Raw genomic sequence first — 15,179 nt, 5'->3', positions numbered from 1 at the left:
TCCTCCCAGGCCGAATTTGTTTTAATTTACTTGCCTGGTTAAACAAGCCTGTGGCATAGCTAGGTTTTTGGCAATGTCGTCTAAAATGTACATACATTTTTTTTTTATTAAGTAATAATGAATGCGAGGTATAGGTATTTTTTTCATGTGTGTTAATTTCCAATCATTTAGTTGCCCAGATTATTTATTTGTTTTACCCTATAACCAATTTAGTATTTATTATACAATTTATAATTTATTTATTTGTTATATTTATTAGGCTTTATTGTTATAATTATTATTTCTCAGGAAAATCAGGAACAGCAAGGATTCTTTTCTCCTCCTTTTTGTGAACTTGAATATCAATGTTCGATTAGTGGACAAGCTTGGCATGAGCAGCGACCACTCAAGACTTTCCTCTTTTGGCTCGCGGTATCAAGCACCGTGTACTGAGCCGCCCGCCGCCCTAATCCCTCTGAAAGTCTTTGAGACCTTCACTCTACTGCGGCTCATCTGTACGTGCCTCAAAGGTTAAGTCCGTAACCTATATTTAGAGGTTTAGGTTTTTCAAAGAACGTCATACACTAAGTTATCTAAACATTGTCAGAAGCAGTCTAAACATGATTTACAATGTACATTGAAGTATTGCCCTGTGACAACTAATTACCGCTTTTACTTTTAACTATGTTCAGCAGTAAATGTAAAACTTTTTAAAACTTTTTTTTTTAAGATTCCAGTGTGACCTTTATCCATTGAATTGAATTCTTCAAAATCTCACAAATGGCCTGAAATACAGTATGTGGACCAATGTCCGTCCACTTCAGATAGCCTTCCCCCACAGTGCCCTGTGTGATGATAGGTTTGTGTTTGTGGAGCATTTCACTAGATGTCTCTGCTGTCCACTGACTCTGTCCTGGTTTGGTTTATTTTTGTTTCATCTCTGACAAAGTAGCTATAAATGACTCTGGTTTGGACCCAAGAAGGATTCGTGGTTCTGTTCCATATGGGTGCCGGCGATAAAGTGACAGAATAAAACATCCATACCCATGCATCCAAAAAGTGCATATCATTTTGGATTTTCACTGGATATTAAATTACAGTTCTGACCAGCTTGTTTTAGTATATTACAGGAAAAGCTAGAACAAGCCAGGGCAGGATTTGATTAGAAAACAGATGATTAGGTGGCCTTGGATGGTCCCGGGATCTAAGCAACTACCTCTGCTGTCTATGTTCCACTGCAACATACATAGATTTTAAATCAGCCTACTGCTCTTTCAGAAATAAATCTTCTATATTTCATTTGCCTCAATAAAAATAAAGCCTAAATGACCAAAAATATGTGAACAAAAAAGGAAGGAGGAAACTTTTTTTAGAATGTATTTTCTATTTATAATTTTATGAAAATATTAATTTATTAGTAATTTTCTTTTAATTTCATAATGAAACAAAGATTTGACTGACATCAACTAACATCAAAATGAATCTTCATTTTAATTTCTGCTTCGAGTTCAGATATGTCAACTTCAGGGTCTATAATTTTGGAAATGTCTGGGTATTCCGGAACATGCGGAATACCCAGGAATTCTCCATCCAAGATTTCTATAAAAGCAGGCTGCAACCTGCGTATGTGAAGCTCCAAATATAAGGACTTTCTTTGCCTTCAGGTCAGTCAGGATGGAAAGGCCTTGCTAGATGTCCTCCAGAGACCGCTCAGCCCAGGAAACTCAGAGTCTCTGACAGCCACAGCCAACTATTCCAAGGCGGTCCACTGTATTCTGGATGTAGTCCATGAGGTGCTTCACCACCAGCGACGCCTGGAAAGCATCTGGCAGCACCGCAAGGTTCGCCTGCACCAAAGGCTGCAGCTCTGCGTCTTCCAACAAGACGTCCAACAGGTGACTATAGGCACACAAGCGCACGACCATTTTCATACAGATGGCCATATCTACATTTCATCATCCTATAACTTTTATGGTATTCTAGGTTCAAAGAGACTTCTAAAGTTTGTCATTTTCACTTAAAAACCTTCCAACAGGAAATGCAATAACCCCTACAAATGTGTCTCTTAATTATAATCCACAATTAATTTCCTGTTCGTGAAGGATTATTTTTCTGCTGAAGCAATCTGTCTCAAATTAATATGCGGCAATTGTAAGCGTACACACACACTGACCCAGCATGTCAGGCACACGCGAGATCACTAGCAATGCTGTGGTGTTAAACTTTTGCAATAATGATTCAGCCTTTATATATGCTTTCTGGTGCCATAGTTAAGTAAACGTAGGAGTTTAGAAGGCCACTGTGAGCATTTTTACACTACGATTTACCAGATTTGCATTTGGAGATTGATGTATTCATAGTGTAAACAGCTCAAATGATCACACGTCACCTACCAAAGGAAAGTTACCCACCCGTGGCTACTGACCGTCATCACGCTCAAGGTGTATTGGAGTGCAATTAGCCGTAGGATCTCAGAAACTCTACTGTCACCAGCTACTATTCGACAAAGAGTGCCATGTTAGTTAGAGGCAGAAAACATAGTTGTTGAATTTATACACATTCCAGGACAGGAGGCCAAAGCACTTTGTGCGGATGTGTTGAGCCTTACCATATACCCCTGGAAAGCAGATTATACAGTGTGAATATAAAACAGTATTGTCCAATTATGTGAATGTTATTTCAATGATTTAATTACAATTGTTTTCTTCTGAATAGGCTGTATGTCAGTTTGTTGAATAAGAATTTGGTTGTTTTGTGCCTGTTCCTTACTGCAGGAAATGCTTCATGTCTCATAGCTCATTTGACTCCAGGTTCAAAAAAGGAGTCCATAGTTCAAACAATTTTTTCAACAGTCCAGGAAATGAGGGATGTGTGCATTTCAAGAGAAATCAAATATTCATAATCACCTGGGATCTTTTTCAGAAGTATAGTTAATATCTTCTGCATTTCGTGGAATGGAGATAGAACGTTCTGGGCTGGGGATGTGTCACAAATGTTAAGCAACTCCCTTTAAAGCACAGGACCTTTTACCAGGGCTCTGGACAAAAGTAGCACACTATAAAATGAATAAGGTCGCTCTTTGGAGTTTACCTGGATTTCCGTCCTTAAACAAAATAAAGGGCTTTTTCAGAAGTGCTATTGTGACAGTCTGGGTCAGCTATTATTCCAACAGCAGACCTGAGGCAAGTCTACAGGCCACATCAAGATCTGGCCTGTGATTAGCCATGCTAAACCATACAGAACCGCTCCATCAGGGACATTAATGCTCTGTTGCCTCTCGCCTCACAAACTCTATGAGTAATTGCTAGGCATTATCTTGGAATACTTCACCAGGGATTTACAATGACCTAAAGATGCATTCCTGTAATGTAGCAGCGTGTGTGTGCTAAAGTGCCTGTGTCTGTATCTATGACTACCAATTTATGGTGCTATGTCAAGTCAGTGAGATTTATGACGAATCAAGGCCTTTTCCACTCCTCTTCAAAGACCCTGTAGAGAAATGGTTGTGACCATGACTTGATCCGTTGTCGTTCATTTGGAGGAGAAAAAAGCAAGCTACACAGTGGGATACGTTTAATTTCAAGCCCATCTGCTTCATTGTGTTTCTTGTGTTCGGCATTGAACCCTGCCTCGCTGCGCTGCACACATTCATTCAACAGCAGCGAGACACTCTTTACAGTCTAGTTACAACTCCTTCAGCCTGTGTGTTCGTGGTGTTTCTCAAAACAGCACCAGCACCAAGCTAAATGATAGCCTAAAAACTAGGGGGATTACGTCTGTAGATAAATACTGAATAGATTATTCAGACAGGAAAATGAGCATGATGAAATTGATGATTTCCCGCTGGAATTATAGCAGCAATAGGTGTGACTGACAGCCGATACAACCTGCCACACCAGGGTAGTTCATTGATATTCATATCATGTCAATGTTGTCTGTTTGAGCAGGTGTAATGAACGTCATTATCTGTCCCACTGCACCGAATGCTATCAAAACCTACAAGCTGCTTTTGTGCCTTTTCTTTCCCAAACTAGACTGGTGCATAGGTGAAGACAATTTAGTAGCAACTAGTAAGAGCATCCTCTCCAGTTTTAACTAAAACAAAGCAGATCAGCGGTAATGATTTGGAATGACTCAATGACAGTGAGAATAAGCTGAGAAGATCCCTTAAATGCCATCCTTTCTGCAATACGTCTGTCTCTGACTTGGTTGACAGACTTCTTTTTTCAAGGACTTCAGACCCCCATAATCTCTGCCGTTGGCACAGCCTCTCTTTCCCCTATTTGGGTTGGACAGGGTAGGCTTTGTCTCTCTCCTCTTCCTCCCCCAACCTTTCTGTTTCTCTCTCTTTCTCTCTGTCTTTTGTTTTTTTCTTCTCCTGTGATGTTAAGTGGAGGGGCTGCCTATTTTGGAGATAAGCAACCGTAATCCTTTGTTCCAGGCTTAGCCACTAGGCCCAGGCTTGGTGAAGCCTCCACCAAGGCAGATCAGGATTGGGGGTTATCAGCAGAGCACACGAGTAGCCGCCACAGTGCACATCCAAGCAACAGACAGGGTTAATGGGACGCATTTCAGGCCTCTGACTCATACTGAACATGTACGTCCAAACTGACAGTCTGCTCCACAACGCTCTGCCCAAACGCAGTGCGATGTTAGGACTAGGGTGCCATTCTGGACTCAGGACTTCCAACTGCTAGGCGTTGTCAGTAGGAAGCCCTGTTGGAGGATATATGTGGAGTGGTGGTGAGGTGGGGGGGGAGGGTAGTGGTGTGGTGCTATCCAAGGTCATTGGCCCTTATAGGGAGCCGTGGAACTGTGGGCAGATTTAAGAGGTGTTGGGGATACCTGGGGCTGTCTCGATCACCGTCCTCCCTCCACTATTGGGCTAATCTGAAGACATTCCATTCATTTCTCAGAATGTATATAACAGTCTGGGAGGAGCCTAAGAAATATGATGCTCTCACTCTGCTTTATGTGGCGGGGGATGAGGACGTCAATCCGATAGCACTCAAACAGAAAGAAACATGAAGATGGTGCTTCAGCCTTATGGATGGTCTCCACTATATACTATACTTCAGCAAAAAACAACCATTAAGCGCCGTGTCCATGGCCAATGCCGTGTCTGTGATGCATTTTGTCTAAGAACAGCTTTTATCCATTCTATATTGGCTGTATACCACAAACCCCTGAGATGTTGTTGAAAATAGTCTATTGACCAATAGAAACTGTAATCTATAGTTTAGCCAACACTAAGTCAAACCATGAAAATGGATCAGTCAACAAAAAACAACAATATTAATCAACGTTATTATTTATTGTGATATTGCCATGCCATTGATAGTGGAATGCCAGATATTTTGGATTATAGAAAATCTTCTCAAAAGGGTTGTGGTAAGTAATTAGCAAGAAATACAAGAACAACAAAAGTCAGGGTATACCAGCATTTTTTACATTTATTCTGTGGATATAGTTCACCATGATCAAGCAGACACAAGCAATGCCCAAAAGAAAGTCTGTAAACATTCCAAAATAGTTTTGATTACTGATTCTTTTTTTTTTAACAGTTATTCCGGGAATATTAGATACTGTATTGTGGATACAGAATTTACTGGGTTTGAAGAACAGATCCATCCATGAATAGATGTTGATTTGTAGGAATACCATTGTCCTACCAAAATGTAAATGACTCAACATTTAAATAAGATAAAAATGCTGTGCGTTTGTCTTATGGGGGAGATACATTGTTACCCACTCATTTATCAGCAGCTTTCAAAACACCTTCCATATCCTTCCATAGGCCTTACATATACCATATACCTGACTGGGTTATGCATTATTTTCTCCATTTCTTACAAACATCTTCTGTGAATTTCCTGGATCCCTCCTGAGGGGCTTGGAACGTATGTGTTTCCCCCGTAACAATTAACAGATTTAGACAAATAATCCACTTTCCCATGGAACTCCAGTTTTAATCAAGAGAATAGTTGTTGGGTTTCTTCTGTTGTCTTTTGTGGTTTGGTTCTGAGCAGCTTCTCCAAGCAACAGTCTTCTTGTGTATTATGTAGTGTACTTTACATCTCTGCTTTTCTAGTGTTCTAAGATGTGGAGCTTCCCTCTGTTTCCTAAGGTATATAGTCCACTACTTTGGTCCAGGGCCCTATAAGCCCTGCCAGAAAGTAGTACACTAAATAGAAAATAGGATATTGCTGGGCAGTAAAATGAATGCACTATTTCCAGTCCCACTTCCTCATCAATGCAGGTGACTGCTCAGAATCCTATTCCCTTCATAGGGCACAATTATTGACTAATGCTGGGGAACTACGTAGGGTATAGTGTGCTATTTGGGACAGAGACATTGAATCCAGAAGTGACGCACCGTCAGAGACATGGCGTCCTCAGACAGCTAACATCATCCCCAGCAACTGGATGTCATCTATTCTCGGCCCTTCCCATGTTTGTGGGAGTGAGCCAGGCTACTTTTAGACTGCTGTCTGTTCCTGTGGATGCAGCAACTCTAATCAGGGGGAAAGGCGAGTTGTCTTCCCAGCCACCGACATGTTTATTAAACATTCCCACACGCACCCACACACAAGCCTCTTCCTCTATACACACACACCCAACCAGATGACCCCTCCCTACAACACACACACACACATACTGTAGGCATTTTCTGCTCCTACTACTTCTACAACGCACACATAATGTACACAGTCACATAACCAGAGGACCGCTCCCTGCTGCCCACACACAAACAGACGGTTGGGCAAAGCTCAATGAGCGAGAGGCTACACTTAAGGACCAGCCCGTATCACATAAAGTGATACAGGACAGGCCAGCGTGGGTTCCCCATTACCTCAGGTAACCCCATGAAGCCCTAACAGGCACTCTGTTCCCATAGCACACTACTCTTGCTTTTAGGAATGGTTGAATATTGCTGCTAGTTTTGGTCGTAGGCTTTGGCTGCATTTGGCTAGTTTGCGTCTCCATTTCTACAATGCTCGTTTGAGGCACTGCTCATTGACCTGATGACCTTGTAAGCCGCTAAAGCAAGGTCGGTCCAGGAAGTCCTTTATCACTCTACTGGTGATGTTGCACAATATGCAACACCAATAGTAGTTTCTACCCGCTCGTCAGCTAGCAACGCAATTAAGGTCCAAACCTTCGGGTGTGGTACAAATGAGCACATTTGACTGCTGCGCCACCATAGTGCAGTAGTTTTGACCAATCCCCTTCTACATAGATGGTAGAGTGCCAATGAGACGCCAACAGCCAATTATTAAGTAGAGCTCAAGATTGGCGACAAGCGCGGCCAAAGGGATCTGCTCTGCTCTGTTTCAGCCAGATGCAGTTTGTTCATTCCCACTGGGACACAACACAAATCCACACATGTGATCTCATCTTATGACCTCTCATATGCTCACAACATTTACCACTGTAAATTCTGGCGTACCGGCAATTACGCGTATCATGTTTAGTCACGCAACTGTTTCTGTAGGACTCTAGGGAGAAGCTGTGCTAAATTCTGTGCAGTTTTTGGATACCACTTACGCTGCACATTTGGCTGCTTGACTGCCGTCAACATAGCACATATGAGTATTCCCAGTCAAAGTCAAAAGGCTAGCAACAAGATAGAATAGTTCACATATTCACACACCCCCTGGCTGCTTCCACAGTTTAGTTCAAATCAAATGTGTTCTCCCTCTGTGAAGATGGCTGCCTGACAGCATGACAGTGGTGTCAGGTAACCCGGCTGTGTGTCTGTGTCCTTGGTAGGTGATGGACTGGATCGAGAACCATGGAGAGGCCTTTCTCAGTAAACACACGGGCGTGGGCAAGTCCCTCCACCGCGCCAGAGCCCTGCAGAAACGACACGACGACTTCGAGGAGGTGGCACAGGTGAGAGTGCAATTGTGTTCCGTGTGAACAAGTACCCCCCTTGGAAAGTCACCAAAACAGGTACAAATTATTAGAAAATCATTAGAGTAACATGCAAGGGTCCAGCCTTTTGTAAAGATTAGACACCCGGGGCCTCATGTATCAATCGTGCATACGCACAAATGTGCGTAAACCATCAGTTTTGATGAAAAAGTTGGCATTTATCAATGTTGAACTTGACGGGAAAGTGTGCATATCCCTACGCAAATGTCAACCCATTCCTATGCACAGCCTAGCGGTTGAATTGGAGAAATACCAAGCTATTTTGCAAAAGCTGGTAGAGGAATGTCAACTGAAACATACGGGGAAAACTATGATCAATAGAAATATGAAGAACCTACAGGAATGCGCAAACTGTTTCCTGCAAAATCCTAGGCTTATAGGCTACGGATGTAGCAAGCGTCAAAATCCTACAGCCTGTAGCTGATCCAAAAACTGTTAGGACTAACAGGTTAAACGTAGCACTTTCAGTGGGAGTAGCCATAGTTTGACAAGAAGACGAACAATAACCCCATGTGCATGTGCGTAAAGCAACACATTCGACATTGCATATTTTACACTACAATATGCCATGTGCATTAAAGATGCTCACTCCTACGACCTAGAGGTTATTTGTGTTTCTGAATGGGTTATCACACGTTGGCTTACAATTAGTAATTTGACAAAACTGACTGTACATTTCAGAAATGACTTATTTAAAATTCTCACTGAATGAAAATGAACATAAAATAGGTACACTTATTCACCACAAATCGAATAAAACAGCCAATAGGCCTACTCAAAATAAGTTATAGGCTACTGCTTTGCAGCACAGGAATGTACCGCGACGAGCCGGTACAGTCCTCACTCGAACCATACGGAACGCAGCCAAACTGCAGAGCCCCGCAACCCCACTCTGGTATGCCACTGCAGATACAAGTCCTTGGCCCACATGACTTGATCTGGGCTTGACCAATTTACTTTGATGTTATGTCTTTATTGATGTTTCTTCAATGTGAAGTTGAAATGTTATGATTAGCCTAATAACAAACGATCAATTACTGCAACCATCCCACAGCGACATGTCGGTGTCCCCATCCACAGTAGGACTTTTCCACTCAGATCTCCCCAGTGATGCCAGTGATGTGCTGGTCAATGGGAGAAATATCTGTCACATGTTGCCCTTCCTCCTGTAGTTGGGACACTGGTTAGGAGTGCAGGATTTCCACATACGCAAGAATACATAAGGCCCCTGGTCAAAGTCATTTTCAAGCAATTTGAAGTACATCATTTCACTGTCAGACAGAGGTAGGTCAGGAAGATGCCTCTGCTCTCAAACAAGAATATCAACGCACAACTGACATTTGCCAGACAACGTCTGGGTAAAAAACTACTGGAACAATATGTTTTGGACAGATGAGTCAAAGGTGGAGTTGTTTGTCCACGGTGCCAGATGCCATGTCTGGTAACAAAACATTGCCTTTCAAAAGAAGAATCTCATAACAACCGCAAGGGGCATTATGGTTTGGAGCAGATTTGCTGCCTCAGGGCCTTGCCAACTTGCCATCACTGAGTCAACCATGAATTCCATTTTGTACCAGAGAATTCTTGAGGAGAATGTGGGAGCATCAGTCAGAAAGCTGAAGTTGAACTTAACACGGATCTTGCAACAGGGCAATGACCCAAAACACGCCAGTAAAGCTACAACAGAATAGCTCAAAACATTTTGTTACCTTAGGTTAGCTTCATCTGAGAAAAGAGTTGAAGTAAAGATAAAATATCCATGTCTCAAGAAAAATGACAACTTTCCAGGGATATACTTACTTTTTCACGACTGTATGTCCACACCAATATGTTTACAACATTTGAAATTGATACATTTCTTGTGTAAATCTCCCACCAAAGCTGTTGAGGTGGATTAACTGTATAGTTTAAATAAGGCTTTGTTTTTTTACACTATTGTACTAGATTTGCACTTTGTGGGCTATCGTGTTTTTGTCTTCTCTGAAGACATGGAATGGAAGCAACATTATTACAGTCAACTAGATATAGACACAGCCTTTTTTCCATAGGAGCAGATGTTCAGTATGCCAGAATTACACTGGGACACCATGAGTTAATGTCTGCTATTTTATTAATGGATATTCTTGGGAACAGATTTCCTAAATTAAACTCACTTTGGAAATGTCTGGCAAGCCGGTTTTGGCCCGTGGGCTGCCTGTTCTCAACCACGGCATTAATAACAACACAGTGACTTACATTTCTATTGTTCTTTTACAGCTTGCTAAAAGAACAATAGTGTTTCTCTGAAAAGCAATTCACAAATGGATGAATTTATTGTTTTTGGATCAGGTTCAGCTATTTGGTGAGTATGTCATTTAAAGAAATGTCTGAATGAAAATACATTTTTGTGATGATTTTGTGATTGACAAGTGACGGAACTTCAGGAAAATAATACAAAAGAAAACAAAAAGACATACAAGACTTTATCCCCGAGACGTAGTCCAATCCTAGTCATTTTGACATAAGTGTTTTTATGGGCTTGGCATGCAAGGACGTTTTTTGCAGCAGTCCATATGAGCAGAGGCCAGAAGACAAGCACGAACAAGCTGGAAAAAGTCCAGTGTGGAAATACTCTCACATTTCATCACAGTGAAACTCTATGAAGAAAAATGTTCTGTTTTAATAGCCTGTATTATTAAACACTACAAAAATGGGTTCCAAAAGGATTCCTTGACTGTCCCTGCAGGATAACCTTTACATTTTTTTAAAGGTTTTTTGATTCCCTTTTTTATTCCAGGTAGACCCTTTTTGGGTTCCATGTAAAGCATTCTGTGGAAGGGGGTCCACAGGGACAGTTAAATATCTCTGTTAGGAGATAGCACCTTTTTTTGACTGGTGTGAGCTAGTGGATCTGTCCCATCTGCAACACTATTCCCAATGGGCTCCAATCAGAAATAGGGCACAATCTAGGAATAGGGAGCCATTTGGGATGCAAGCTGAGATGCCTGTTGAGACTTTGATCTGAATATCAGACGGTACATTATTTATCCTTTTTTTCATAGGAATACCTTCTCTCTGGAGAAATGTTTAAGTGATGAGGATGTTGAAATCCCTCTTACTCATGTACTATGGATCAGATAAATCAAATTAAGCACCTCATTGGAATATGTTGAGCTCATTAAGATATAAGAGTTTCCCCTACTTTTTTCCCCAACAGTGGGGGGTGGGGCAAGTTACAGGCCAAGATCCCAGCATCAATGACACAAAAGGCTTTGATGCGTGACATGCTAAAACATCCTCCCTGTATATCAGTCTCTCTTGCTTGTCAACTTTATTTTCTTAACATTATTTGACAATACTGTCTTAACATCGTTCCTTAATAATAACCTAAGTACTTCCCCTCAATTAGACATTCTCTAAAACTGCCTCCCAGACTTCTAATAAAAGCTACTAGCTACTAACTAATGAGGCAGGATAAATTCCATGTACACTATAGTGTGTTGCATTGGGGATTAAAGAGGGGGTAGAAAATATAGTTTTGCTGGATGTAGCACACAGTGCCCCATGATGTCACATTATATATGTAACTTTACAAACTCCTATTTCAGTATTTCGTACAATACATTCACTGGGGCACTGAATAGTTTTCCGCAGAAAGTATCCCTTGTACATTACATTGGGGGGATGGAAAATATAGTGTGGTTGGAATTCTAACACAATCCCTCTCCAAAGCTAATGAGAACAAGCAAATTACCAACAATAATAATATCAAAGTATGATTTTTTTTTATATTAGATATGTTAACTAACTTACGCTCTATTTCCCTGTGTTCAATGTTATAATATTCTTTAACTGATAGAAAATATTATAGTTATTTTGTTTTGTTTTTATTTTTCCCACAATCCACATCATATAAACATAACGCAGACCTTTATTTTGAAGGCAAAATATGAAAACCAGAGGTCTTATTGTTGCTGCCGAATGTCTAATGTTTCCAGCATGATGCTAATCTATTGTTGCCGTTTGTAGATATCGAGTTGGGACAGTTGGTTAGCTAGCTTGCTTCTTACCTTTGGTTGTTGCTACCTTTTATATCAATGTCACAGTCACTTACAGACAGTTCAACACAAACGTGCGCGTGCCCCGCCACAGCCACTTACGTTTCTCTGACCTCACTCGCTAGCTAGATACTCGCTGTTGCTCTGCTCTGATGCTGTAACTTCGCGCGATGGTACTGCACCCAGCTTGGAAAAAACATCGTATCGTCATTAAGATATACAGTTTAGCATACAGTTTAGCAGCGTTGTTATCACAGTATGAGGGAAACACTGGACATTTCTGCACTGTTTCTTTCCCAAGACAACCCATCAAAGTAAATTTAAACCCAAATCAAGACAAAAAAATCATGGTTGATTTTTCTAATTCAGAAATCAAGTGTTGGCTAGACACATACAAAGAACCATGGACACATGGACGTGCATACAACATTAATGTTTAATTGATGTTCTGCATAATATCCAGCGGTTTCGTATAAAAGACCCTCTAGATCACTGAGTCATAATGAGACCAGACCGAAATGGCATCTGAGTTATTCATCTGAGGTTGGGCTGAGATTTAATCGGCATTTTTAATTGGCTGAAATGTAATGCTCATGGTCATGAGCTTTGGGTCATGACCGAAAGGACAAGATCCCGGATACAGAGCTTTCTCCGCAGGGTGGCCGGGCGATCCCTTAGAGATAGGGTGAGAAGCTCGGTCACCCGGGAGGAGCTTGGAGTAGAGCCGCTGCTCCTCCACATCGAGAGGGGTCAGCTGAGGTGGCTTGGGCATCTGTTTCGGATGCCTCCGGAACGCCTTCCTGGGACACGCTGGAGGGACTATGTCTCCCGGCTGGCCTGGGAACGCCTCGGTGTCCCCCCGGAAGAGCTGGAGGAAGTGGCTGGGGAGAGGGAAGTCTGGGCATCTCTGCTTAGACTGCTGCCCCCGCGACCCGGCCCCGGATGAAGCGGAAGAAGATGAATGAATGAATGAATGTAATGCCATCGTAGATGAAATCCCATCTAAATAGCCTGGATAACACAAATAGTCCATCTCTCTTCAGATTGGTGCTAGATGTATTCCATCAACTAAACTCTTAAACCACAGCTTGTTCTCATATGATTTTGATTTAAGGAGTGATAATTGTTAGCAGTATTTGCTAACAACAATATAACTCACCAACAGCCGATACATTGACAACCATCTCTTAATAATGACTGTAATAAAATTATTTAATTTAATACCGCTGACCTTTTACTTACGTAGGATTTCAAGGCCGCTTCTTCTCTTTATTTACCAATTATATCACTGAATTTATTGGCAAGATTGTATAAACAAATCAAATTGCTCAAGTCATTAGTGGATAGGCTTAGTTGAGCAACGAAACAAGGAAAAGGCTTGCGTTTTGTTCAACACATTTTTAGAGCGAGGGAAGCGACCAGCCTTTGCTGGCATCTGGTTATAAAGCTCATAGAAGTCCTGCAGATGGAACAGATTGAATAAATAAGAGGCAAATATAGAGGAAAAAAAGACTAAAAAGAGGTAGAGGAAGAAAGTGAGAAACAGAAAGAGGAAGAGACACAGAAAGCGAGAGAGCCAGGCAGAGAGAGGAAGGGAGACAGAGCTAGAAAGGGAAAAACTAAGTGAATGAGAGAGAAATCTACTTCAGTCTGGCCAACTCTGTGGAGGGGTAGCCTGAATGGAGTTATTGATCCCGCTCTGGAAGGACGACAGAATACAGACGGGGAATGAGTTCTCCTGATGGGATGAAAGCTGTGAGCTGACCAAGGCTGGCGTGCTACCACAGCCGCTGTGTGGAGTACACTCAAAGTATGGCCACATCCCAAATTGCACCCTATACCATTGGCCAGGGTTACATTCCAATTTGCCAAATGAGAGCAAGTCCCCTCATTCGCTGATGTCTTGTTGAAATGTAAATGTTGGGGTTAATACAACATTTTACACTGTTTAATACATTGATCCTTTCTATTCCTTGACAATGAATGAGATATGACAATAAATCAGCGTCCTGTCGGCCTGTGTTAAACCCTGTCCCATTTAGGAGGGAGATATTCTGAGATAAAAAATACAAAAAATCTGATAAACTAAAAAAGGCTTAGCTACAGTAGCCCATGGAAGATTAGACCCCCAGCAAACATGTGAAGGAGCCTGGACCTTGGGTCCACAGAGACAGCTGGAAGGAAGAGAGACAGGAGTTCAGTGTTAAAACTTCGCCAGGGGTTGGGGGGCACTAGGCGACGGTGTCGGCCCCTCAAAGAGTAAAACAAGTTGAATTTGTGTATGGCTCAGGTTGCGTCCCAAATGGCTCCTTATTATCACTTTATAGTGTGTCACTTCTGACCAGAGCTGTGTCCCCGGGTCAAAAGCAGTGCCCTTTATGAAGACCACGTCGTTGAGGACCCTGGGTCACAACTTATAGAACCGTCCCATTCCAGCCAGGTCATCATGTTGCACCATACTGGTCTGATGGCTGCTGCTGCGCTGCCTGGGTCTCCGCTGTCCTGTCCATCCACGGGAAATGCTTCTCCCCGCCAGGCTGACGGATTACGGCGTTGTGGGGTTGTACCCTGCCGCGTGGCGTCGATGGCTCCATTGGAATTGACCTTTGGGCTGTTTAGCGAAGGCGCACATAGGTGACGTCCGGTGTGTCCGTGGCAGCAGCGGAGTGTGAGGGTCATTTAGCAGATGCCCTCTGACAGATGCAGTTTAGATGCCCGCCTGCTGGTGCTATAGTCATCTAATTGAGTTTCTTCCCCGGGTACCAGAACACATACACCAACGCAGACAAGCTCCTGGAGGCAGCAGAACAGCTGGCCCAGACGGGGGAATGTGATCCGGAGGAGATCTACAAGGCTGCTCGCCACCTGGAGGTCAGGATTCAAGACTTTGTAAGGCGTGTGGAGCAGAGGAAACTGCTGCTGGACATGTCTGTCTCCTTTCACACCCACACCAAGGAGGTAAGGCGACCTTTGACCCCTAATCTGCATGACGGGTCCCTTTTTACATCAGGAAGTTGTTTTCGTATGACCTGAATGTCATGGTCAGGTAGAATGGAGGTGGATCCTTTTAAATCTACCCTGACCTGTATGGCCTGCAGAAAGGACTAGACTAACTGTCTTTAACAATGTTCTGGGGTCAAGGGACTATGGTTGCAAAACTCCCAGGTTTTCCAGTAATCCCATTTAGGATATTCCCTAAATCACTTAACAGTATTTTCAGGAAGG

General features: G+C 42.4%; 1 protein-coding gene across 4 annotated transcripts in view; it reads left to right on the top strand.

Annotated features, from left to right (window-relative positions):
• Positions 1-15,179, top strand: part of kalrna (kalirin RhoGEF kinase a) — a 175,677-nt gene that overhangs the window by 91,773 nt on the left and 68,725 nt on the right. For all 4 annotated transcript variants that reach the window (XM_020054882.3, XM_010879791.5, XM_020054883.3 and 1 more), the window contains exons 9-11: positions 1,644-1,874; positions 7,753-7,875; positions 14,721-14,912. In XM_020054882.3, the coding sequence (XP_019910441.3) occupies positions 1,644-1,874; positions 7,753-7,875; positions 14,721-14,912 (546 nt within the window). The remainder of the gene's footprint in view (positions 1-1,643; positions 1,875-7,752; positions 7,876-14,720; positions 14,913-15,179) is intronic.

This window comes from Esox lucius, chromosome 16, assembly GCF_011004845.1.
Source record: "Esox lucius isolate fEsoLuc1 chromosome 16, fEsoLuc1.pri, whole genome shotgun sequence".
Lineage (NCBI taxonomy): Eukaryota > Metazoa > Chordata > Actinopteri > Esociformes > Esocidae > Esox > Esox lucius.
The sequence above is the reverse complement of the archived record's forward strand: the minus strand, read 5'-3'. Positions and strand labels throughout refer to the sequence as shown.